The sequence below is a fragment of the Cokeromyces recurvatus genome (genome assembly GCF_025118155.1).
Source record: "Cokeromyces recurvatus strain NRRL 2243 chromosome Unknown BX663scaffold_11, whole genome shotgun sequence".
NCBI lineage: Eukaryota > Fungi > Mucoromycota > Mucoromycetes > Mucorales > Mucoraceae > Cokeromyces > Cokeromyces recurvatus.
The window spans coordinates 137,388-162,140 of record NW_026251397.1 but is presented as its reverse complement, the minus strand read 5'-3'; the positions used below and the strand labels follow the sequence as shown (position 1 = coordinate 162,140).

At 29.4% G+C, this 24,753-nt stretch overlaps 9 protein-coding genes across 9 annotated transcripts; 5 read left to right on the top strand and 4 right to left on the bottom strand.

Moving 5' to 3' along the window:
• Window positions 1-16: 16 nt before the first annotated feature.
• BX663DRAFT_507757 (phosphotyrosine protein phosphatase I superfamily) lies at window positions 17-1,050 on the bottom strand. Its single transcript, XM_051527387.1, has 5 exons — window positions 932-1,050; window positions 747-859; window positions 604-681; window positions 449-520; window positions 17-359 (listed from the first exon to the last, which is right to left on the bottom strand). The coding sequence occupies exons 1-5, from the start codon at window positions 969-971 to the stop codon at window positions 186-188; spliced, it is 477 nt and encodes a 158-aa protein (XP_051383168.1). The 5' UTR covers window positions 972-1,050; the 3' UTR covers window positions 17-185.
• A 3,656-nt stretch (window positions 1,051-4,706) lies between these two features.
• BX663DRAFT_507755 (cwf21 domain-containing protein) lies at window positions 4,707-5,666 on the bottom strand. The gene is made up of 4 exons (XM_051527386.1): window positions 5,600-5,666; window positions 5,342-5,531; window positions 5,181-5,273; window positions 4,707-5,122 (listed from the first exon to the last, which is right to left on the bottom strand). The coding sequence occupies exons 1-4, from the start codon at window positions 5,637-5,639 to the stop codon at window positions 4,900-4,902; spliced, it is 546 nt and encodes a 181-aa protein (XP_051383167.1). The 5' UTR covers window positions 5,640-5,666; the 3' UTR covers window positions 4,707-4,899.
• Window positions 5,667-6,195: 529 nt separating this feature from the next.
• BX663DRAFT_507750 (Catenin-beta-like protein) lies at window positions 6,196-8,670 on the top strand. The gene is made up of 8 exons (XM_051527385.1): window positions 6,196-6,267; window positions 6,382-6,690; window positions 6,764-7,394; window positions 7,464-7,522; window positions 7,579-7,727; window positions 7,800-7,935; window positions 7,989-8,046; window positions 8,113-8,670. Exons 1-8 carry the CDS (start codon window positions 6,244-6,246, stop codon window positions 8,589-8,591), a joined length of 1,845 nt encoding a protein of 614 aa, XP_051383166.1. The 5' UTR covers window positions 6,196-6,243; the 3' UTR covers window positions 8,592-8,670.
• A 404-nt stretch (window positions 8,671-9,074) lies between these two features.
• Window positions 9,075-11,958, top strand: BX663DRAFT_530884 (Sec1-like protein; the record flags this gene model as incomplete). Its single annotated transcript, XM_051530345.1, has 9 exons — window positions 9,075-9,087; window positions 9,708-9,817; window positions 9,925-10,032; window positions 10,093-10,421; window positions 10,510-10,600; window positions 10,681-10,853; window positions 10,917-11,193; window positions 11,271-11,447; window positions 11,536-11,958. The coding sequence occupies 9 exons, from the start codon at window positions 9,075-9,077 to the stop codon at window positions 11,956-11,958; spliced, it is 1,701 nt and encodes a 566-aa protein (XP_051383165.1).
• A 160-nt stretch (window positions 11,959-12,118) lies between these two features.
• BX663DRAFT_551487 (MBOAT, membrane-bound O-acyltransferase family-domain-containing protein) lies at window positions 12,119-18,384 on the bottom strand (the record flags this gene model as incomplete). The annotated part of the gene is made up of 15 exons (XM_051531284.1): window positions 12,119-12,177; window positions 12,244-12,696; window positions 12,844-13,566; window positions 13,641-13,768; window positions 14,200-14,339; window positions 14,422-14,471; window positions 14,645-14,987; window positions 15,084-15,258; window positions 15,297-15,466; window positions 15,549-15,630; window positions 15,972-16,021; window positions 17,331-17,385; window positions 17,449-17,693; window positions 18,019-18,192; window positions 18,262-18,384. The coding sequence occupies 15 exons, from the start codon at window positions 18,382-18,384 to the stop codon at window positions 12,119-12,121; spliced, it is 2,970 nt and encodes a 989-aa protein (XP_051383164.1).
• Window positions 18,385-19,643: 1,259 nt separating this feature from the next.
• Window positions 19,644-20,918, top strand: BX663DRAFT_433634 (mitochondrial carrier domain-containing protein; the record flags this gene model as incomplete). The annotated part of the gene is made up of 4 exons (XM_051523007.1): window positions 19,644-19,751; window positions 19,943-20,404; window positions 20,466-20,616; window positions 20,707-20,918. The coding sequence occupies 4 exons, from the start codon at window positions 19,644-19,646 to the stop codon at window positions 20,916-20,918; spliced, it is 933 nt and encodes a 310-aa protein (XP_051383163.1).
• A 44-nt stretch (window positions 20,919-20,962) lies between these two features.
• On the bottom strand, window positions 20,963-22,341 carry BX663DRAFT_485915 (WD40-repeat-containing domain protein; the record flags this gene model as incomplete). The annotated part of the gene is made up of 5 exons (XM_051524642.1): window positions 20,963-21,095; window positions 21,158-21,604; window positions 21,663-22,048; window positions 22,115-22,200; window positions 22,275-22,341. 5 exons carry the CDS (start codon window positions 22,339-22,341, stop codon window positions 20,963-20,965), a joined length of 1,119 nt encoding a protein of 372 aa, XP_051383162.1.
• Window positions 22,342-23,248: 907 nt separating this feature from the next.
• Window positions 23,249-24,116, top strand: BX663DRAFT_42566 (ankyrin repeat-containing domain protein). Its single transcript, XM_051522501.1, has 4 exons — window positions 23,249-23,302; window positions 23,427-23,798; window positions 23,891-23,989; window positions 24,103-24,116. Coding segments are annotated over exons 2-3 (345 nt in total). The 5' UTR covers window positions 23,249-23,302; window positions 23,427-23,455; the 3' UTR covers window positions 23,893-23,989; window positions 24,103-24,116.
• On the top strand, window positions 23,884-24,659 carry BX663DRAFT_434143 (ankyrin repeat-containing domain protein; the record flags this gene model as incomplete). Its single annotated transcript, XM_051523048.1, has 2 exons — window positions 23,884-23,989; window positions 24,103-24,659. The coding sequence occupies 2 exons, from the start codon at window positions 23,884-23,886 to the stop codon at window positions 24,657-24,659; spliced, it is 663 nt and encodes a 220-aa protein (XP_051383160.1).
• Window positions 24,660-24,753: the final 94 nt, after the last annotated feature.

Here is a 24,753-nt window from a genome sequence, read left to right as displayed (position 1 = left end):
AGTAGAGAACTGAAAATATAATAAAATAAAATAGATTGAACTGTATTCAAATCTGATTGGATATTTATTTTGAAATATTGATTATTACATAATATGCTTAAATAGTGAAGAAATTATTATGCATGTACTAAAACAAGGTGTATCATGATAACCTTCTTTATGTCTTCTGATTTACAATAACTATTTTAAATCAAGTCAAGCGATTTTAAGAAGCCTTTACTGGCTCTAGTTACTTGTTTAAAGTTATGTTCAAAACCATCTCTACCACCATAATAAGGGTCTTCTATGATACGCTCTCCTTTAGGATCATATTCACCAAATAGTTTAATTACAGCCTTTGATCCACTCGGTGCAAGTCCCTAAACTATAAAATTAGTTACTATTCAAAGGTTTTATTTATATACTTTTTTTTTTTTTTTTTTTTTTTTTTTTTTTTTTTTTTTTTTACCTTTAAATCGCTCAAATTATATTCATCCATACAAAGAACATAATCAAAATCTTCAAAGTCCTTTTTAGTAACCTAATTTATATACGATTTACATTGACATGTTAGTTTTCTTTTTCTTTTATTCAACACTTTGTAACGGTCAATAATGTTTTTACCTTTCTAGCTTTATGATTAACAGGTACACCATGTGATTTACATGTAAAAGAGCTACGACTATCAGGAATACTTCCAACCTAATGTATATATATAAGTAAAAAAAAAATTGAATTCATTATCAACAATCTATTGACTAAATTACATGATAAGAAGCAGTTCCTGCAGAATCTATTTTACGAAATTTGTCTTGAAGATCATGTTCTTTGACGGTATGAGCAAAAACTGCTTCAGCCATAGGCGAGCGGCAAATATTACCTTTTAAATAGAGAAAAAAAAAATTAAAAAAAAAGTGTCGATATTAATAAAATAATAACAATTTTTATTTACCCAAACAAACAAAAAGAACACTAATGGGATCCTTTGACATTACAATCGACTGCAATAAAAGTAATAATAAATTTACTTCTATCCGCAGCAATAAATTCTTGTCAATGATAAAAAAAAAAAAAAAAAAAAAAAAATCCTCCTGACTTTCAAATTGATTGAACAACAATTATCGTAAAAAGATAAGAGATAACAGAGTAGCCAAGACCAATGAAAGTGCCAACAATTATACTTGGTGTGTTTATGTCTTTTTCATTCTATCAACCATCCAAATACGTTGACTTCTTTTACCCTCCCAAGTCCTTTTAGCATTATACTTGATTCTATTATTAGCATTTTACTATGGGTGCGCAATACACTTGAGTTTGTGGGCAATCGTCGTATACAATTTTTTTTTCTACAAGTTATTGTTTTTTACTTACAAAAGTACAATAACGTAAAAAAAAAAATCTTCCCTCTGTATACTTTGATACCTTGTAAACTATTCTCTCAGATGCGTAGATTAACTGAGTGTGTGCCATTAAAAAAGTCATGGCTTTAGAAGTTGATTTGCATCAACATGGACTAGATGAGTAAGTTTAAACTTGACTAGTTTGTATTGAACAAGAAAGATATTTTTCTTTTTCTTTTTTCTTTACACGTAAAGACAGAAACCAATAACATGAACAAAAGTGTATTAATACTTTATTTAAATATTTTTTTCCACTTACAAGCTATTCGTCATTGATAATAAAGAAGTGTATATTTGATTCATGATGAATTTATCAGTCCATAAACATTTTTTCCATGTGTATATGTATACATTAATAAAGAAGAAGTTATCTATCCAGCTATACACTACACATCTTTATTATTATTATTATTATGTTGAGTACATATTCAAAAAATACGTTAAAAAAAATTCACACTTTTAAATAATATTTAGGAAATAATAGATTTTATTACAATTATACAGTTTATAAGCAATAATATGTATTTTATATATAAAAGAGAGCTAAAAAGTAAAAGTTAGTTAGTAAGAACATTATTTTATAAAAAAATAAAATAAAAAGTCAATAAAAAGCCAATTGAACATTCAGGTCTAAAATATGGGGTGGTGGGTCTAAAATATAACATTATGGAGAGATAATACTAGAATGACGATTGTTGAGACCAAGTTGCTGAAGAGACCCATTTGTTGCACCCAGCCCGGTGGGGATATAGAGACGCCTACCCTCTACCTATTACCCATCAGTAAAGGGTAGAATGATATACTAGTTGCCCACCTTCACATCTACCTGTCAATGTATCCCGCATATATAGAGATATATTTATATGTATATCGTCATCATTATGTTCAAGTCTATGGTTTTTAAAGAAGAAGAAGAAAGAGAATAAGATAAGAGAATAAATAGAGAAGAAGTATAATAAATAGAGAAGAAGAAAGATAATAAGATAAGAGAATAAATAACAAGAAGAATAATAATAATAAGAAAAGATAATAAATAGAGAAGAAGAAGGATAATAATAAGAAAAGATAATAAAGAAGAAGAAGGATAATAGGGAAGAAAGAGGAATTTTGTTTGAAAAATAAGACGTGTTTATATCCTTTTTTTTTTTTATTTTTCCTTTTTTTTTTTTTTTTTTATTTTTTTTTTAGCTTAGCTTACTTTTTTTAAGGAGAGAAAATGTAGAGTAAGTGTATTAAAATATACGTGTGATTAATTATGAAAATCATGCATTGTATAAATTTTTTTTTAAAAAAAAAGCTAAAATTATTATGTGTACTACTGCAGTCTAAAGAAGGAATATGTTTCATCAAAAAAAAGTAAATAAATATTAATTATAATTTGTATTCTATACAATTAACTAACTACTCCTCTGTAATAAAAAAAATTATTAAACATTTTATATCTTTTTATCTTCTTGTTCATGTATACATTATTCTAAGCAAAGCATAAAATATACCTTTTCAAAAAAGGAGAAGATAAGGAACAAAATGTAGTAATTAAAAGAGATAAACAAAGGAGAAAGTAGGAATTCAAAAGAGGAAACATGTATACAATATGTAAATAAAGAAAGGAGCCTAGGCCGTTTTTTTTTTTTTGTTTCTTAATCAAGAAGAAGGATCAGCACGAATATATTCTCATATCATGCATATTGTTCTATTAATATATTATTTTAGGTTAACCATATGGCGTATAATATTACTATACTATATAGAAAGTAGCGTGTAACAAACAACAATAAGCAAAATCTAGAGCGTACATAAGCTAATGTTATCTTATCTTTATTACTACATAGTACAGCATAGTATAGTACAGCATAGTATAGTACAGTGCAGTATAGTATAGTACATATATATAATGACTGTATCGTAATATTATCATTTTATATACAAGGAAATCAATTTGAACATTTTCGTAGACACTAATTTAGTAAGAAGAAACAAGATAAAGACGTATGTAAACAATCTAAACATATAAACCTCATTATTTATTTAATTTATGATGCGAATAGGTTATACAGTAAATTATTATGATTTACTTTATGCAGCAATGTGAATACTGAGAATAAGAAAAGTATGCATATTTTTTTTTGCTAATTTCTTGTGTTTCCTCACGCAGATTTAAAAAAAATGGGGGGGGGGGAGGGAGGGAGGCAACACAAGAAATTAGCAAAAAAAAAAAAAAAAAAAAAAAAAAAGTACAGTACAGGACAGGACAGGACAGGACAGGAAAGGAAATAGCTTATTAAACCATGTGTCTATATTTCATCATAGTTTATACGTTTATATAGAAAAGAATTCATAAGCTTAAAACTCTATATTAATAATGATATATAACAATAATATTCTGTATTCAATCGTTATTAACTACACTACAGAAACAGGATATTTTCTCTATTACTAGTCTGCATACAATCGTTATTAACTACAGAATACTATCCTCTAGTTATTAGTCTGTATCGTATCTACCAGTGTGATGCATTGAATGGGTTCTACAGGTAATTTAATGTTATTACCGAATCTAGACACACATACAGTAAGAAAGTCTATGAATCTATTTCTTTTATATAAGATAGAGATTGTAGACTCGGAAGAAATCTATTGTTAATAGTTGCATAACGTTGAATCAAGTGTTATCTGTGTATATGTGTGATAATAGTAATAATTATAGTGCTTCATGCTTTATACAGTTTGTTATCTGACTAAATCAGCAGCAGTATAGTTTCTGTGAATAATTCCATGTCTTATTTAATCAAGGCATTTGGCAAGTTATTGATAAGTGAGTTTTATAGTATTTACTAGAAGATGTTACTTCGAAGAGGAAAAAGATAACATTATAAATGAATTTGCTAGAATGATAGTAAGTGACAATCACTGTCTGCTTGATAATATAACAAGTGTGAGTTAACGCATACAACCTATATTAACTATACAATACTTGATTTCATCATTACAAGAATTTTTCGAGTAAAAGATTATTTAATACTTCGAATTCCATTTACTGACTATAAATTGATAATTATTATTGTTGCTTTACATAAATAAGTCTACAATTCAAATTATTATTTCTAAAGCTCACTTGACTTTCTTCTATATGTCTACAAAGTATGATAGTTTTAATTCTACTGATTAAAAGCTTAACAATAAGTATCGATTTTTATTTATTCGATACTTCTCTATTATGTTAACCAGCAATAAACTAAAATTTTAGACAGTGAACTTGTTCATTTTAGCTTCTATTTCGAAAGTAGTATTTTTTTTTCTTTTTTTTTTTAGCAAAACAATTAATAATCTCTTATCCGTATACGATATTTATTTTAATTTTATTATTAGTTTTTGAGCTTCTTTTGATTGTTTGACACAATATAAATGAGCTTTTATAAATAATCTTAACATAAATTTGTTGTAACTAATCAATTCATATTATACATTCGCTTGTTATCAAAAGAAAAAAAAAAGACTATACACACACATATATATATCATTAATGACGACGTCTTTTAGATTGATTCTTTTCTTCTCTTTCAAGCTTAGCTTCTAATTCTGCCTCTCTTTTTGCTTTTCTTTCTTCTCGTAATTTCTCTTGAAGTTCACGATCAAAGGCAGAGCCTTCTACATACTCTTGATCAATTTTAAGCGCTTTCTTCATCTTTTCATTTGCTTTTTCTTTCGCAGCAGACAATTGATGTGTCTCGTATTCTTTCAAACTTGGAAAATATTTAGTTAAAAAATTACTCAAACATACTCTTAAAAAAAAAGACTTACTTCTTATTGTCTGTTTCTTCCAACTTTTCAATATCTGCTAATAACGTTTTTCTTAAATCTTCAACTTTTTCTTCAATTTCATCTTCGTCTAATCTATAAAGTTAGATTAATATAAATTATATACATATTTTTTTTTAAAAAAGACTATTTTGGGTCCTTACCCTTCATCCTCTAATTTAATTTGTAATTCCATACATTTCACCTCAACTTTACGTTTACGGTCATGATCCAAAATAGCAGCATTAGCTTTCTTCACTTTAGGATTTGCTTTGATATCATTGGTATTATAATCTCTTTGCTTTGGAGGGGGTTTTACAAAAGAAAGATTACGAACAACATAACCATTTGTACCTGTATAACTGAAATCGTTTAAAAAAAAAATATTGAATAATGAAAATGAACAGTAAGCTCAAATTTACCTGATCCACGAGGTGTACTTAAACCAATACCGTTATACATGTTATAATGGTTTTTAAAAAAAAAAAAAATGTATGAATGAAGAAAACTGTGCTAAATTTTTCCTTCAAATATTCGGAATATAAAAATGCGTTAAGCACAACCTTTGTACTGGAAATAATAATTGATTTGATACTCGTATTATAGACATCTATTTTGCCTCAACACGTTATGACCTAATTAGCCTTTTTCTTTTTCTTTTTTTTTTCCCTCATTCCTTCTCTAATTAAGACATAAATAATCCACTATATAAGTACGTACTTGGGTAATTTATTGTCATTGTAACTAAATTCAACCATAACAGCCAAAGATAAAGATAAAGGAAAGAAGCTCAAGATGATCTAAAGTCCTCAATATGAAGAATCATACTGCTACTACTAACAAAAAAAAAAAGAGAGAGAGATTCGCTGCCTAAAACAAACGAAACCTCTTTCAAGTGAATATTTACTGCATTAAAAGTTGTATTTGCCCTAGTTATCCAATTGAAAAATTTTCTTGAAATAAAAAAATAATAGTAAAAATAAAAAAGGGCTCTGGGTTCTAATCATTTTTTTTTTTTTTTTATTTTGTTCTTTTTTCTTCTAAAAAAACACGTATATTCACCACCATGAATATTGATGATATCTTCAAGGTAAACAGCTCTATACTCTCGTCTTTTTCTTTTTTTTTTAAAAAATAAATAAATACAACTTCCTTTTATTATTTATGTATTAAATGTTAAACATGTATTATATTATTCAAGTAGATTCCAGCCATTCCAGCTGGACGCAATAAAAGAAAGATGCCTGCTACACCTGATATAGATTTCTTTAATAAATATAAAGCAACTGAAGCAACAACAGAGATAGCTGAAAGTAGTAAAAGTAATATGGATGATGAACATTATAGTAAAAGACGATATATTGGAGATGATGACGAAGATCTTGCGTATACTGCAGAAAAATATCAGGATAATGCTGAATTTGAAGATGAAGAAGGCCGATTTTTTGGTGGTGGTTTAACAGAAGAGCAAAGCAACATTTTAGATCTTGTAGATGAGTATGAGTTAGAAGAGGTAAATAGATAGACAGATAGACAGATAGACAGACAGATTTACAGTTGATAAATAATGACATACCATTTCATAGACTGAAGTTTTATCAATAAATAATATTAAAAAAATGATTTTGAAGTTTGAAAAAACAATTAATAAGAATCAAGAAATGAGAGTGCGATATGCTGATCAACCAGAAAAATTCATGGAATCAGAAGCTGATCTAGATGAAGAAATTAAGAATTTATTAACCTTAACAGAAGCACCTCACATGTATCCAGAATTAATTAAACTTGGAACTGTAAATTCGCTCATGTCATTACTTAGTCATGAAAATACAGACATTGCAATTGATACCATCGATCTAATTAATGAATTAATAGACGAGGATGTTGGCACAACTGAAGAAGATTTAGAAAGATCAGACCAAGTTCAAAAATCAATAAAGGCTTTTGTCGATGCCATGCTAGAGGGTGAACTTTTACAACTATTAGTACAAAATCTGGGTCGTATGAATGAAGAAGAAGAATCAGATCGTCAAGGCGTGTTTAAGATTTTGAGTATCTTTGAAAATATCATTTCTTTAGATCCCAAATATGCTGAAAATATAGCATTAAAAACAGATATTCTACCATGGCTTCTTAAACGACTACAAGTCAAAGGATTTGATGCTAATATTGAATATGCTAGTGAAATTCTTTCCATTCTTTTACAAGATAACAGAGGTAAGAGTATTTAATATAAATCATACAAAGGCTTATAAACATATAAACACACACACATATATATTATAGAGATTCGTTTAAAAGTGGGTGAATTAGATGGTGTTGATATCCTTTTAAGAGCCTTATCTGTAAAGTTCATTATGATTATTACATAAGAAAAGTTATATATTTATTTATTATATAGGTTTATAGACGTAAAGATGCATCTTCTGAAGATGAATCAGAAATGGTTGAAAACTTCTTTAATGCTTTGTGTTCCTTATTAAATGAAGTTGAAAATAAGAAACGATTTTTAGAATCAGAAGGTATTGAATTAATGATTATTATGATGAAGTAAGTGAATACGAAATATGCTTTTTTTTTTTTTTTTTACCTTAGACTCATGTTCATACTATTTTATATTAGAGAACGAACATTAGCCCGAATTAGAGCTGTGAAAGTATTAAATTATGCATTGAATGGAGTAGAGAGTAGAGAAAGATGTATTCGGTTTGTAGATGCCTCTGGTCTTAAGGTTTTATTTCCTCTTTTTATGGGAAAGGTAAATGATATAAAAAAAAAACAGTATGTATGTACTTATCTTTTTTCTTTTAGGGTAATAAAAAATTAAAAAAATCTCATCATTCAGCTTTTAGTGAATCAGAAGATGAAGGTTAGTATAGTATAGATATATCATCTTATTAAAGGCAATAGGTTATTAACATATATCTTTAAATAGAACATATTTCTTGTATTATCTTATCATTACTAAGAAATCTCACTCAAACTGACGTACAAAGAATGAGAGTTATACTTAAATTCACCGAGGATAACTTTGAAAAAGTAGATCGATTGATTGAGATGAAAGAACAATATGAAAAAAGAGATGAAGCAGTTAAGCAAGAACTTGAAGAAGCCAAGACAAGGATGGATGAAGAAGAATATGAAGAATTTGAAGAGGATTTCTATGTGAGACGTCTTGATGCAGGTTTATTTACCTTACAACGTATCTGTTTATTGATAGCAGCACTAAGTGAGGAAAACAAAGGTATTCGAGAAAAGGCTATCATGTTGTTAAAGAGAAATGGTCAAGATATGAGGAGTGTGTTTAAAATTATTGAAGAAGAAACTGCTTTAATGGCTGATTTCGTCTCTTTAAGATACCTTGCAAGAGGTGAATCTAATAATCATAATACCACTAATGATGAAAAGAATTAAATAAATTAATGAAAAATTCATTTCCTGACAAAATTAAAGGGCGTGAAAACAATTCACATGTTGCAGTAAAAAAAAAAAATAAAAATAAATAAATAAATAAAATTAAATGAAAGAGGGTGTACATAAAATTGGTTTTCCTTGAATAAAGCATTGACTGTTTTCCTTTCCTTTTCTTTTCTTTTCTTTTTTTTTTTATATAATCACCATTTGATAAAAGGTAATCCTCTTCTTTTAAGAAATGAATAATATTAATCTCTTTATACTATAAGAAATAGAGTCCTTCTTTCCCTCCTCCTTTTTTTTTTTCTCTTACATTTGCAATCTTTTTATAAAACATGCCGAATATAACAGAAATTATGCGAAAACGTAAGTTTATATAAACTCTGTTAGATTTGATCATAACCTTTTTATTTTCTCAATGTTATAAAAATAAACGAAATCAGGTTTAATGGATACCATCAGATCCATTCAACCACCGGAAAAATGGAAGATCATTGTTGTTGATTCAAAAAGTATGCAGATTTTGAATGCTGCTTGTAAAATGTTTGACATCTTGGAGGAAAATGTAAGTTATTATGACAAAAAAAAAAAAGCGAATAAAAGATGTGTATTTATTTGTTTATTTTCTAATATTTAGGTTACACGTAAAGTAATTTATAACATATAAATTAATATTAAACTTTTAATTCATTTCTTCATAGTTGTTGAAAATATTGAAAAGAGACGTCAGCCTTATCCTACTTTAGAAGCTATTTATTTCTTAACTCCATGCCGTGAATCAGTTTTACGTTTAGTGGATGACTTTTCAACAAAGCCACCTACTTATAAAGCAGCACATGTTCATTTCACAAGTGGTAAAAAAAAAAAAAAAAAAAAAAAAAAAAAAAAAAAATAACCGAAAAAAAAAAGAATTAAAATATTCTCTTTTATAGGCTTGAATGATCAACTCTTTGATGAATTAAATAGAAAATTAAAGGCAAATGGGGCTTCAGAATATATTTTAAGTCTAAAAGAGCTTTATGTAGACTTTATGGGTTCGTATATTCATTGTTTATATTATTTTTATATTATTTTATTCTATTTTATTTTATTTTCTGACTTTAATATATTTATTAGTAAATGAATCATCTGTCTTTACTGTCGATCCTCATACCAGCTTTTTATCTGTATTTGGTGAAAATCGTATAGAAAATCTGGATGAATCCTTGAAAATAACTGCCAAACAAGTAATAATAATAATATTTATAATTGGATTTGAAATATATTAAATTTCTTCTTCAAGTTACTTTCTGTATGTGCTACTTTAGGCGAAGATCCAATTATTAGATTTCAGTCACAATGTGAAGGCGGTATTCATCCTCAAGGCTCTCCTGCTAGCAAGTTGGCTTATACACTTCAGAAAGAGATTGATAACTTTTGTAGACTAAATCCAAATTTTCCTGTAAAGTAAATAATGTGTATAAATGAATTTTTGATATCTTTATTTATAAATTTATTATAGCCACCTAATAATCCACCTCAACCAAGAGCCACTCTTTTGATTGTCGATCGTTCAATTGATCCTGCCGCACCTTTATTGCATGAGTTTACATATCAAGCTATGATTAGTGATTTATTACCTGTACAAGATACAGAAAATCATAGAGGCATCAAATATTCATATGAATTTCATCAAGCAGACGGATCAATGGGTTCAAAAGATGTTATCCTGGATGAAGAAGATAATATCTATACCTCTATTCGCCATATGCATATTGCTGAATGCTCAGATCGTTTGATAGAAAAATTTAATGAATTTTTATCTGAAAATAAAGCTGCTGTAGGCGCCGGGTAAAAAAAAATAAATTAAAAAAAAAAATAATGAAAATTAAACTTGCGAACAATCATTATTAACTCTTTTAAACTTTATTTAAAACAGAAATTCAGGTCCAAAAAATGCAGCTAAAAGTTTAAAAGAAATGAAGGAAATGTTAACAAACCTTCCTCAGTATCAAGACTTGAAAGCCAAGGTATACTTAGCCAAAAACAAAAAACAAAAAGGGAGGGAATTATTGACATACTTTTTTTTTTTTTATTAATAAAATTATAGTACTCAGCTCACTTAAGTATAGCACAGGAATGTATGTCTTATTTTGAAAGACACAAATTAAATTCCGTCGGAAATTTGGAACAAAATATGGCAACAGGGGAAACAGCTGAAGGAGAGACACCAAAAACGATTGTTCTTGATATGGTACCTCTTTTAGATGATCCGCATGTTAGGTATAATTCTTTTTTTTGTATATTCTTTATCTTACGTATTTACATTTTATCTCACTCTTGTAGCCCTGTTGATAAAGCGCGTTTACTTATGCTATATATTATTTGGAAAGAAGGCGGTATTTTTGAAGACGATAAGATCAAATTATTGGAACATGCGAAACTAAAGGGAGAGTTGCGTGATGCTATCAACAATTTACCACTAATAGGTGTCAAACTAACTCGTATTCGTCGACAAGAAAAAGTATCATTTTTAAAAAAGAGAAGACAACGAAGGAATAAAGATGAAGAAGCTCCCTATGAACTTTCTCGTTATGTTCCTATTTTGAAGAAAGTAATGGATGTAAGTATAAAGAATATTTAATTGTGAAAGTCACTCATCATTTATTTATTTTTTTAAAAACCATGATTATGATTTAGGCACATTTTTCTAATATGCTTGATCCTAGTCAGTTTGCTTTTACTAGAAAATCTGATATGGATTCATCTGAAGATGGATATGGTCATTCTCCTGGTCGTAGTGGTATGGCTCTAAGTGGTGTCTCACTTCGTACTACTAAACCTACTTGGTCTAGAAAATCAAATAGTACAATTTCGGTAGAGTTATATACAAATATGTATATTTTTTTTTTTTTTAATTCTAATTGTTGTTTTACATGTTACTGAAAGTAAATATTTCGGATAGAATTCTTCACGTGTTTCAACTGGAGCCAAATTAATTATATTCGTAATTGGTGGTGCAACTTATTCTGAAATTCGATCAGCTTACGAGATAGCAGAGACATACAATCGTGATGTTTTTATCGGCACAACAGAGATATTACGTCCTGCTTCATTTGTTGAACATCTTAGTCAATTGAAAAAGCCTATTCCTTTGACAGAAACTATAATTGCACCTTATGTACCCCCTACTTCATATTCAAAATCGAGTGATCCAGTGAGTAAAACTAGCTCACTCATGTCACATATGCATCTTAACTCTTCATCTTCTCGCATAAGTCATAAGAGTTCCAATATGTCACTTACTGGATCTGATAAAACAAATACAGCAGTACAACCCGAAGAGAAGGAAAAGAAAAAGAAAAAAGGATTGAAAAGATTTTTTTAATAAAAAAATAATAATAATTTAGAAAGTATTTAAAAAAATAAATAAATAAAGAGAGAAAGAAATAGATAACATATATTTTAATAATAATGGAAGAAAATGTATAATAGGATGGCTTCTATATATATATATATATATATTTTATTATTTCATACATAACATTTTATTGTCCCTTTTTCTTCTTTGTTATTGATTTTGATTTGGGTAAAAACTGATTGATGCCTAGAATGACGATAATTGGGATGTGTCCAATAAAGTAGATGCTGCTGTAGGCTTTTATTGATTTACTTATCTTTAAGAGGTCAAAGCCAACAACTGCATAAGTAATACATAACTGGCAGGTAATCCAGGCAACTGCTTTCCATACATAATAACAAACTTCATTCTTCTTGGTATATGGTTCAACGAGAGGCACAAGACGTCTACGAAGGACAAGTTCACTTTGAACATAAAGGAATTCTAATAAGAATGTTATAAAATACATGGCATGGAAACCATGCCATATCGCTAAGAAGGCCAATGTTCCTGCTTGAGATATCTCTTTACTACCCAAAAACTTGAGACGCTTAAAGACATAGTATTTGGACCAAAGATTTGTATTGATATTAAAAGCACTGATGACGTGATCAATTGAAGTTGCCTTCTCATATATACTTGGTAGAGTATTCGCTAATCCACCATATTGCGCATGTCCTTCTTCATTTATACCTTCAAAGGAGATACCAAAGGATGCAGTTGCACCTGCAATTTTTTTTTTTCATTAAATGAATTCTCCAAATATGCTCTCATTCTCTCTCTGTCCCTTTTATTCTTTCTTTTCCTCCCTCCCCAAAAAAAGGGTTTGTATAACCTAACTTTTCCCTTTTTTTTTTTTTCAATTTACTTTACCTTCTGTTAGCAACCAAATACCAATATATTTATTGTAAGTAAATTTACCAGTAACAGCAAAAATCCATACACGTTTCAAAAAACCCAATGCTCTAAACTCATCTGTTAATAAATAGGAAGTAGAGTACTTGGCGCCTACTGTTTGCTGCAAACCTAAATAGAGGATGGCTAAAATAGCACAACGCCATGTATATACCGTCTGTGCACGTTTACGCTCCTCTCTTTCACTATGAGGTAAATCTCTTAAATCTTCATGGATCCATTTTTGAAACAATGAAAATGAAAACTGAGGACCGACTAAAAAGGCAGATGGGAAGAGAGCATAAGCGAGAAGATCGATAATACTAGGTAATGTTACTAAAGGGGTATCTGCCATAAAGGACAATGGTAAATCAACGGCTGGCTTTTTGTCTGCCGTTCCTCTTAATGTCATCTTGTGTACATTTTCTTTGTTGGGATCCTTTAGCTCGGTCTTTGAAGGAGGTCCTGCTACAGTGACTCTTTTAGACCCATCATAATAATCAAATCCAAATCCCATCATACGCAAACATAAAATACACTGTGTCATGGTCCAGGTGATATCATATTCATCTGTTTGCATAAAATAATACCCAGCCAAGAGGTAGAGAGCATTGAAGATCCATACACCAGCTGCAGCTAGTTGACGATCGCCTAATTGTTCTCCAAATACATAACAGAGTCCATAGCTGATAGCAATGGTCACTAATGAATGGTAGATTTGAAAGCCATTAAAAAAAAGTTGAGTGCTAGTCCTGAAAGGAGAATGTATTGAGTACGTTCTGCAGCTGTAGAGGCTTGGACTCTTTCACTTGAGAATTTCTTTTTATAATGATTAGCTACTGGGTATGCTGAAATGACAGTGCACAAGAGACGTAAGGTGGGTTCAGGTAGCCCTAATACTTTACTGAGTAGATTTGTTATTAAATTCATCCTTTAAAAGGTAAAGGAATTAAAAAAAGAAAAAAAAAACGGAGAAGGAAAGGAAAAGGTAAAAAAGAAAAAAAAAGGGATACAGTAATGAAGTCTATTTTTGTTTGCCTCTTCCCTCTTTCCCCCCCCCCGCTTTTCTTGTTCATTGCTTGTTGTTTTCATTAATATTCAATCTCAATTCTTATTGTTAAATGTGTTACTTTATTTTTATCAAAGAAAAAAAAAACCTCTTTCCGGAGAATAAAATGTAACCCCATTTGTTGGAATCATATTTATGCTATGGTGTCTGTGTCTTCTTTCTATACATAATAATCATGTTCATAAAAGCGCCAAAGAAGCTCCCATTTAAATTTGATCACTGTGTTAGGATATAAATGGATAACGTGTCCTTTTTCATTTTTATACCAAGAGATACAAGAGGAAACCCAAGTAGTATCTTTGAAACAGGATCTGATATATTTCATGTAATCATCGTGAGACTTGAGCTTAGGTTCAATCATTGGCCCTCTTTTGTTATGCTTACATAAAATCAGTTTCTTAATACTCTTGATAGAATAAATGACTTGCCTAGTAGCATATTAGACACATTTTATATAATTATTTTCTTCTGGTATGCATTAAACTTACGTTTTTACCATTAAAAATGGTTGAATTATGTCCTAAATAACTGTATGGCCCTAGTAATAAGAATAGATTTGGAAAATCCATGCATAATAGTTGATTTGTAAAGATGAGGTGACTCGGTTTTCCAAAGTTCTGTCAACGATTGGTTGTTCTTTCCAATAACTACAGATTCACATTCATATCTTGATGAACACAATTATATATCTATGTAATTTATACTACTCACTCTGTATGTTATCCAACGTAGTATCATATGTTTTGAATCCAGTAGCCAATACTAAAATATCTATTTCTCTACTTACTCCATCCATGGTTGTGATAGAATTTTCTCCTACAATTTGAATAGGTTCATCAACAATGGATACATTTGGTCTAGTTATTGCTTCATAATAGGTCCCAGAATAACCCCCTCTTTTACAGCCTATTTGGAACTTGGGCAAAAGCTTATCTAAAAGGTCCACTCGACCTAATTGAGTTATGGTCCTTTTGTGTCTTGAAATAATCTTGGTAGCCAAATAGTTTGTAAAAAACGATCGAGGATAACCCAAGAGTATGTAAAGAGCCTCAAACTAAAAAAAAAAAAAAAAAAAAAAAAAAAAAAAAAAAAAAAAAAAAAGATAATAAATGTAACTCAGTTTATAATACATATACATCATGACGATTACTATAAAAAATAAGTAAAGACGATAGATAAATAAGATGAAAGGAAATTTACGAAATAAAAGTTGTTGGATTTTTGCTGTTTTTGATATGACTTGTGGTATAATCCATGGTGCTGATCGTTGATATGCTATCAGTTGAGCAGCACTTTTAGCAACATGAGGTATTGTCTGTATTGCACTATATACATATACATACATACATACATACATACATACCTTGCACCACTTTCTATGATTGCAATACGTTTTCCTGTAAAATCAATAGAATGATCCCATTCAGCAGAATGTATAATAGGTCCATGAAAGGGTTTAAATAATTCAGGAACATTAGGTATATCTAATGTACCCATTGCAGAATATATTAGATCAAAATAAGCTATCTCTGTCTTTTGGTTATAAGCATTTTTTTTTATTCTCTTGTGTTCTAGTTTCCATTCCCCCCCCTTCTTGCCATATAGCACTTATTACTTTGGTCTCAAAATCTGTATATTCAAGCATGTTATATTTTGAGGCTACATTTTTCAGATAATTTAAAATTTCTTTTTGTTCACTATAATTTTGAGACCAGTCTATATATAAAGCTATCAGCTATCCTTTATATATTTATTTGCTATTACCTGGATTCATTTCAAAGCTAAAACTGTACATATAACTGGACACATCACATCGACATCATGGATAAGTATTTTGAAACCAGACGCCACCAACATCTTTATTTAATTCAAAGACATGGGCATTTATTCCTAATTTTTTTTTTGAAGTTGAACAAATGCACAAATACCACTTACTCTACCACCACCACGCCGCACATGAATAAATATAATAACAGATATTTATATTAATATTATTATGGACTATAACGGTATGTAGATATTAATTTTTATTATTTACCCAGCACCTATAATAGTTACTGTAGGCACCTTATTCTCTATAGTCATAGTCTAAGAAAAAAAAAAGGTACTGATTACACATATTAAGTATGTAAAACAATAAGAATAGAATGCATGTATCACCAGGTGTAACTATTTATCTATGCTTGAATGTTGAATCATCATCATCTTCTTCTTTATATTAATTTAAGAATCTCTCAATGTAGTACATAATATGAAAGACATCAAAATTGCCTAGTTTAGATTATGAAAAAAAAAAAAATTGAACTGCAATGCAATTTTCCCGAAAAAAAGCGGCATAATTTTCCCGAAAAACGACAGATCAGAGAGTGTCATGGTTATGATTTATTAGATAATAATGATAATAAATTACAATTATATAAATCATAGTCTCCAACTCTAAATATGACTTATATCTATTTTTGTGTATTTAACAAAATATATATATATATCTTTTTGTTCTAGAAAGGATATGGATTTCTAGGAACGATATATAATCTACTACAATAAAAATTCTTTATTGAAGATGATTTGAATCAAACTGAGAATAAACAAGTTAGAAATGTCTTTGATCTAAAGAGCTTCTGTTACAAGCTAAATATAAGATATTATTCTAGTCTATCAACTAATGTCATCAGGTTGTATTTTACAATCCTGTTTCATTCTTAAAATTATAAAATACTCGAATCTATCATATTGACTTGTATACATAACGCTCTACCCTTAATAAATAGTATACTACAAGTCTCGAAAGGAATTTTTTTTTATGTTATTTCTCTCTCTCTCTCTCTCTCTATGAATATATATATATAAAATGGGGTAGAGGCTGCAGTTGGTTAAGCTTATCATTGCTCTATTTAAAGCAGGATATCGTTACTCTCAGTCCTTCTGAAACAAATATATATATAGATATATATATATATATATATATTCACCTCTAAAATCAACAAAATCACTTTTTTCCTCCCCCTCCTTCCGGTAGTAAGTAATGATGGCATGTTTATAACAAGGATTAGGAAGACTATAATGTGTTGAATAAAGAACACAACTTCATCACTCCCCCCAGACAAGTTATGTTGTATTATGTATGTATATACCGTAAAATAGTGGTTCACCTTTTTACTATGCGTGTATTAGAAAAAAGAGAAATAATTATATACATCATTTATTTTAACGGGTATTATGAATAGTCATCTGTTTGACCGACGAAAGTGAAGGTAGTAGTAGTAGTATATATAGAAAGCATAAAGTATAAAATTACATTCATATCAAGTTATACGGGTATGTTCATTGTATGTTGGTGTTCCTCCTTATTCTCTCCTCCTCCTTTTCTACAATCTCGCTTACATAATGGACATACAGCATTTAATTTAAGCCATTCAAAAATACATTCTCTATGAAAGTGATGTTCACACCTATAGATAGAGATACATACTTTAAACATTCATTCATTCATTCATATAATACATGTTACATACCATAATTTACACAAGATATCATTTTTTTCATAAGTTGATAAGCAAATAACGCATAGACGATCTTGATCATTAGGTATATAAATAATAGGAATTGTATTTGTTGAAGACCATCTTTCTTCTTCTTCCTTCTCTTTTGTAGATAATTGATAGATTGGTAAGGTTGAAATTTCCTTTTGAGAAATACCCAACTTGTTTCTTTTTATTCTAATTATGTTGCTTAAAACTTTTTCAACAGATACGTTAGTCTACGAAAAAAAAAAAAATAAAGTCTCTTTCATGATTCTACTTACAAGTTAGACAAGGCATGAACAGAAAAGAAATAATTGAAAATAAAATAGGTGTTGCATATAAAATATATTCGCATATAACAATGATGTAAGATAAATTGTAAATAGTTGGAGCTGTCAAATCGCAAGTAATAACTGAGTCAAAAAATAAATAGTAATTTCCATAGAGAAATATAATAAATGCAAAGAGATTTAATATTCTATTAAATAAATAGGCATGATTAACAATGAATGCTTATTCTTTAAATGATTCTACTCATAATTACCTTTTTAAGAAATATACAAAACTACCACTTCTACCATCTTCTTCATGATGTGTTGAATATCCAAAATATAAATAAATATCGAATGATATTGCGATTGCACTTTGAATAACATGAGCCAATAAAAACAACCGAAAAGGTTCTTGACAAGATAAATTCCAAGTAGTATAAAGTGTACTTGAAATAAAAGTAACCTAAATAGATAATACTAGAAAATTAAGTATGATATATTCCCCTCTCTCTCTTTGATAGAGTAAATTTACTTGTAATAATAGATTTAATAAAGACAGACTAAAGAAAGCCTTTGATGTCTTTGATGCCTGACTCCAGTTATAAATAATAACATGTATTCTTCTTGTTGTAGGATTTTGTAATAATTGACTCATATTAAACGAATCATATATACAATTATATAAAAGAAGAAGAAGAAGAAGAAAAGAGAAAAAAAAAAGAAAAGACACTTCTTTTTACTTTTATATTTTTATGTTTCCAATTACTACTATTGTTTATCCATAAATGTATAAATAGTTAAACCAGCGTAAATTTAATAATATTTTCTAGAAAAAACAAAACAAATAATTTTAGTTTATATTTTATTGTTTACATGTTTTATGGTTAAATTCATTCAATTATAGAAAGAACCAAATTTTACTTTTTGTTCAAACATCATTGAAAAAAAAAAATAAACATTTAGAATGACACAGCAGCAGATGTAGTTACTCTTGTTAACAACTATTTACGTTGTGTCCATTATGAATCTATTCGTGTTGATTATTACAACATAAAGTAATACCACTTTCTTTTATCTTGATATTTGTAAAAGTAAAAGAAGAATAATGAATGTATTACACAAAGAGATAAACCATTTAATGTCATTACAATAATAAGCTTATAAAACCAATTAAAATCATTAAAAATAAAGGTTAATTTTTTTTTTTTGTGGGGGGGGGGAGGGGAGGAGGAAAGGGATAAATTATTAAACAAGGCTATTGCAATAACAATAATAGTGTTGCAACTGACTACATGTAGGCACACCTATTTTTTTTTTTTTTTTTTTTTTTTTTGCCTCTCCGAACTCTTTGTTATTATTACCCCTTTTTTTTTTTCTTTTTTTTTTTTTTTTTCATTCAATTGGTTTATCGTATGAGTCTTCCTCTTTTTTCTTATTTTTCTTTCCTTATCTAATACAGAGTCCTCTTTAATAATACGTTGAATTCATACTTCATGTAAAATGAATTCAAATACTTATAGTCTACATCAACTATTTGGTTTATTAGATCAGAATCAAGATGGGGTCATTGATGCTCAGGATATAATGGCGGTTTATTCTACTTTACCTATAGATAATACAGTGAGTTTCATATTTTTTTTTAAATAAAGAAATCAAGATATTCTTATAATTAATATATTTATATGAAAGCATATTCCAATAATAGACATTCAGCAAATGGGTCAAAATGGGGAACCTATTGCCTTTTCTGAATTTGCTTCATTACTTGATAGACATGCTGTAACAACAACAGGAAATAATAATATTAATTCGGAACAGCTCGGAAAAATTATAGATATCTTAATGACTCACGTTTTACCTACTTGTAAACTTCAGCAGTCATCTAGCCATTTTCATAATAAATCGATAAATAGGATGGATACCTCATCGGATACAATAAAGCATTTGATTGCGGGTGGTATTGCTGGAGCACTCTCTCGTACTGTCGTGAGCCCAATGGAAAGAATGAAAATTTTATTTCAAGTAAGTGTACATACATATACGCACACACACACACACACACACACAGAGAGAGAGAGAGAGAGAGAGAGAGAGAGAGCGAGAGCGAGAGAGTGATGCATCTGTGGTTCCGTATATAGATCTTCATTTGAAATCACATGAAATTATATCAGTATGTGTTCTCACATGTATTTTGAATAAAAAATAAAAATTAGGTACAAGGACCTAATATGGGGGCATATACAGGTATTTGGTCAACGTTAAATCATATGTGGAAAGAAGAAGGTTGGAGAGGATTCATGAGAGGAAATGGTACAAATGTGATTCGAATGATTCCTTATAGTGCTTCACAATTTGCTGCTTATGAACAATTTAAATCGATTTTATTAGAAAAGGAGAAATCAGAATTAGATACTCCAAGACGATTAATAGCAGGTGCCTTAGCAGGTACTGTCTCTGTCGTCTGTACTTATCCTTTAGATCTCGTTCGTACTCGACTTTCAATTCAATCTGCTAATTCACTCTCTTTAAATCATATCAATGATATATCATCATCATCATCACCACCACCAGTCGTAAAGAAAAAGCTTCCTGGTATTGTGCCGACAATAAAAACCATTTATTTAACAGAAGGTGGTTTTCGAGGATTATATAGAGGTTTATGGCCAACTATACTGGTATGGTATAGAAAAGAATAAAGAGTAACTTAAGAAAGATCTAATAGAATCATAAATTTAGGGAGTCGCTCCATATGTTGCCCTTAACTTTCAATGTTATGAAGTCTTGAAGGATTATTTGATTCCAATAGAGGAAAATTCTGGCAATATTAGAAAACTATTTTGTGGTGCTTTAGCAGGATCCATTGCTCAAACTATTATTTATCCTTTAGGTATATTATATATAAAGAGAAAGATGTGTAATATAAAGAATCGTCCTTTTAAATAGTATGTATGTATGCATACATGTATTATTTATCTAGATGTACTCCGTAGACGATTCCAAGTAGTGGGTATGAATAATGCAGAATACAAGTATAACGGTACTCTACATGCGTTAAAGACAATGGTACAAAAAGAGGGTTTCAAATCATTGTATAGAGGATTATTACCGAATTATCTCAAAGTGGCTCCTGCAATGGGTGTCACTTTTTATTCTTATGAATTATGTAAAGATATTATGCATGCAAAATAATCTTATTCTGATAATAATAATAATAATAAAGGATTTTTTCCTTATTAAATCTTGAGAGAAGAAAGATCTGCAACAAGTTGACTAGGGTCAAAGTCCCAAATAACAACTTTACCATCAACTCCACAAGTGGAAAATTGAGTGACATTAGATCGATCACCAGAGTAAACTCGAATTTCACTATATTTTTTAAATGATATCAGCATATAAATAGATCCTTTCAAAATTAAATAGTCACTTACTTGATGGTATTTTGATGAATCGTGTTTAAAGTAGTATCATTTTCAACTTCGCCACGGGAATCCATCGTCTTGAAACGAGACAAGACAGAGGTTGTTTGAGAAACCTTTTTACGTCCAATATCAAGAGATCCTGAAAAATGCCAATCTTGACCATCTTGTGTCTCATAAAGAACGGGACAACAATCATAACCAGCTGCAATAATTTGACGTTCATTGGCCCAAATGAGTGAACGGAATGGAAGTGTATTACTAGGAATAGTTAAAAGAGTATGTTGACCATCTGCTTGAGGATAAACTAAGTTAATAGATGAATCATGTCCAGCAAAGGCAAGTGCATCACCAGAAGGAGAAAAAGCAACTGAATGAACCCATCCACCACGACCATTACTAAACTCTCCACAAACAGTATTAAAGGGTAACTTATCTCCCCAATTAGTAGGTGTAGGTCTAGTAGAATCAAAAAAAGTGAGTCATCATGTACCAGTTCAATATTCAATTGTATTACCTTTTGTCAAGTCCTTTAATAAAAGAAGAAAAGACACGAGCTTTCATATCGGCAGAACCAGCAGCCAACAAAACATTATTAGGATGCCAATCAAGAGAAAGTACAGTACTACGAATAGGTTTCTTTAAATGTTTACTGGCCCACCAATCATTATCTTCTTCAAAATAGCATACAGCAATACAGCGAGCACCACTAGCAACTGCAAACTTTTCTTCATTAGGTGACCAGCGAACATAAGTGGCAGCACGGTTAATACGTAATAATACAAGCCCTGGCTTCCAAGTACCGCCTTCATTTGTCCAAACATAAGCATTTCTATCTTGAGAACAAGTTACAATACGATTTGTATTTGGAGCAAAATCAATGCTGGTAATAACTTTATCGTGCTGTATAATAATTATAAATTACTATAATTATATTTCAAATATAATAAAAAAATGAAACACACTTACACCTTTTAAAGTCGCTTCTAATGTAGAATTAGAATGACCATATTGATAAATTTGAGCATCATTCGTGTTTTGGCAAACAACCAATTCTTTATATTTCGGAGAATGCATATATTAGATGAATAGCTTTAATTTTCTTTTCTTTTTTAATATCTATACTTACGATTCTTGTTAAATGAATGAGCTGTAACTGGTGCATTACCAAGATTGTATACAGCAGGCGAAGACATATTAAATGTATATAAATGTATTATAAAAAAAAGAAAGAAAGAGGAGAGTGTTTAAAAGAGGACTCTTGTCAGTCAACTACTTTTTTTTTTTTAATAAACAAAAAAGAAAAGACATTGCAAGTATAAGAAACATTGTATAAAAATTAAGCGTTTGGTTATTTCAAATTCAAATTCCCCATTTTATTTTTTGATTGGCTGTCTAAATTTAACAGCTAAAAATATGACATCAGCTGAGTGGGTTAATTATTTTCTAGACAGTAAGTACAGCTTCTATACTGAGAGCAATGTAGAAAAAAAAAAAATAAACAAATAGAGGTACTTGAAATTCATATATACAAGATTACTATTGTCATTAATTATCATATACTGATATATATATATATATATTATGTATATATACTTTTACTTATTTATTTGTAGTTATATGTTTTTACTACTAGGTCAGTAATGATATTAAATAGCCATATTACAAATACTTTATCGAGTCTATTGTAAATAAAATAGTATCTTTTAGAGTTTTGTATTTTATTGGTCTTCATTGAATAAGGGGTCATTTACATACACTGATATAAAAATATAGACTCACTAATAAAGGGACAGTCACATAAATGATGAATTATTAAGGCTTTTGTGCACAAAATTGAATTATTTCGTAAACATTACGCTTGCTAGCGTGGACACATAATTACAGATTGCTTTTTTTTTTCGCGTATATATCAATGGATAAACAGAATAGCCATCTATTTTTAATTATATTCAAGTTCGAATATACAATAGTACTACTTGATGTCCTTTTTTCTCGAGTTGCTTCTTTTTTTTGTTAATATCTTTTAAACACACTACTAATTAGTTAACAAATAGATAGTAGCTATGTAGATAAAGTGAAGAAATATCAGATGGTATCATAGATTCTTATTACCTCCATTAATAGATACGCCACTCTCTATCAAGCCTATTTCAGGTATTTAGTCAAAGTATTATATAATAGATCAAAAAAAAAAAAATTTTTTTCTTCTCTGAATTTGAACTTTTCTTCAAAATAATGCAGCTTTTAAAATATAGACATGTATTTTTTTTTTCTTTAGCTCCTAATATCAACTTACATTAAATTATTATGAGTACCTTCTCATCGACTAATCAATTTATACATAAAGTATTAAAAACTATTGATAATAAAGACCAAGTTGAAAAGATAGTCAAAGACAATCAACAAGCTATTAATGAAAAAGATGAACACGGCGACACTTTACTTCATTTTGCTTCAAGAATTCATAACTTACCTATTATGTCCTTACTCATTCAACATGGTGCAGATCCAGAAGCCATCAATGAGCATGGAAGAAGACCCATTCATGAAGCTATTGATTCACTCGAATGTCTTGTATTTCTTATTCAAACTTGTCATGTTGATGTGAATGCCATGAAAAGAGGTGATTGGACACCTGTTATGATTGCATGTAAACAAAATTATATATAGATAGTTTCATTGTATCTTTTTCTTTTTCTACACGTGAAAAAAAAACTCAATATTATTTTATAGCAATGAAAGGAAATTTTGAAGTGGTAAAAGTTTTAGTTGAAGCAGGCGCCTTATTAAATAGAACCACTAAAGATGGAAGAACAGCTTTATACTTGGCTGTACAAGAAGGTATGTATATGTGTATATATATATATTTATATTGTAAAAAAAAAAAAAAAAAAAAAAAAAAAAAAAAAAAAGAGAAAGAATCATATACATATATATTTGTCTATTTCACGTAGGGCATGTTGAAGTGTCAAAATACTTGACAGATCAATATCCAAAAGCAATTACACAAACTACACAATCGGGTCGATTACCAATTCAAGCGGCAGCAGCTTATCATGATCCAACGCCAGCTTATGAAATGACGACTTATTTATTATCCCATACTCATGATAACGTTATTCATCATCGTGACAATTCAGGTCGAAATCTGTTGTTGGATGCAGCCCTATCACAAAACTTGACTTTATTACGCTATTTAATTATAGATCAAGGTGCCAATATAAGTAATACAGATTCTCTGGGTCGTAACATGATTCATCATGCTGCAATGACTGGACATTTGAATGTTCTTGAGATGATATTAAATATAAAGCCACAGCAGCAAGGATGGGATAATGCCGATAGTTGGGATCATTGGACGCCTTTGATGCACGCTGCAAGACAAGGCCATTTCGATATTGTACAATTCCTAGTTGAGACTGTTCATGTAAATAAACTGACTAAAGATAAGCATGGAAGAACAGCAAAAGATATTGGTAAGTGTGTGTATAATAATAATAAATGCTATTAGTTGGACTCATATTCTAAAATATGAATGACACTTGTACTAGCTATTTTATGGAAGCATGACTCAATAGCAAATTATTTGTAATCACAATAAATAA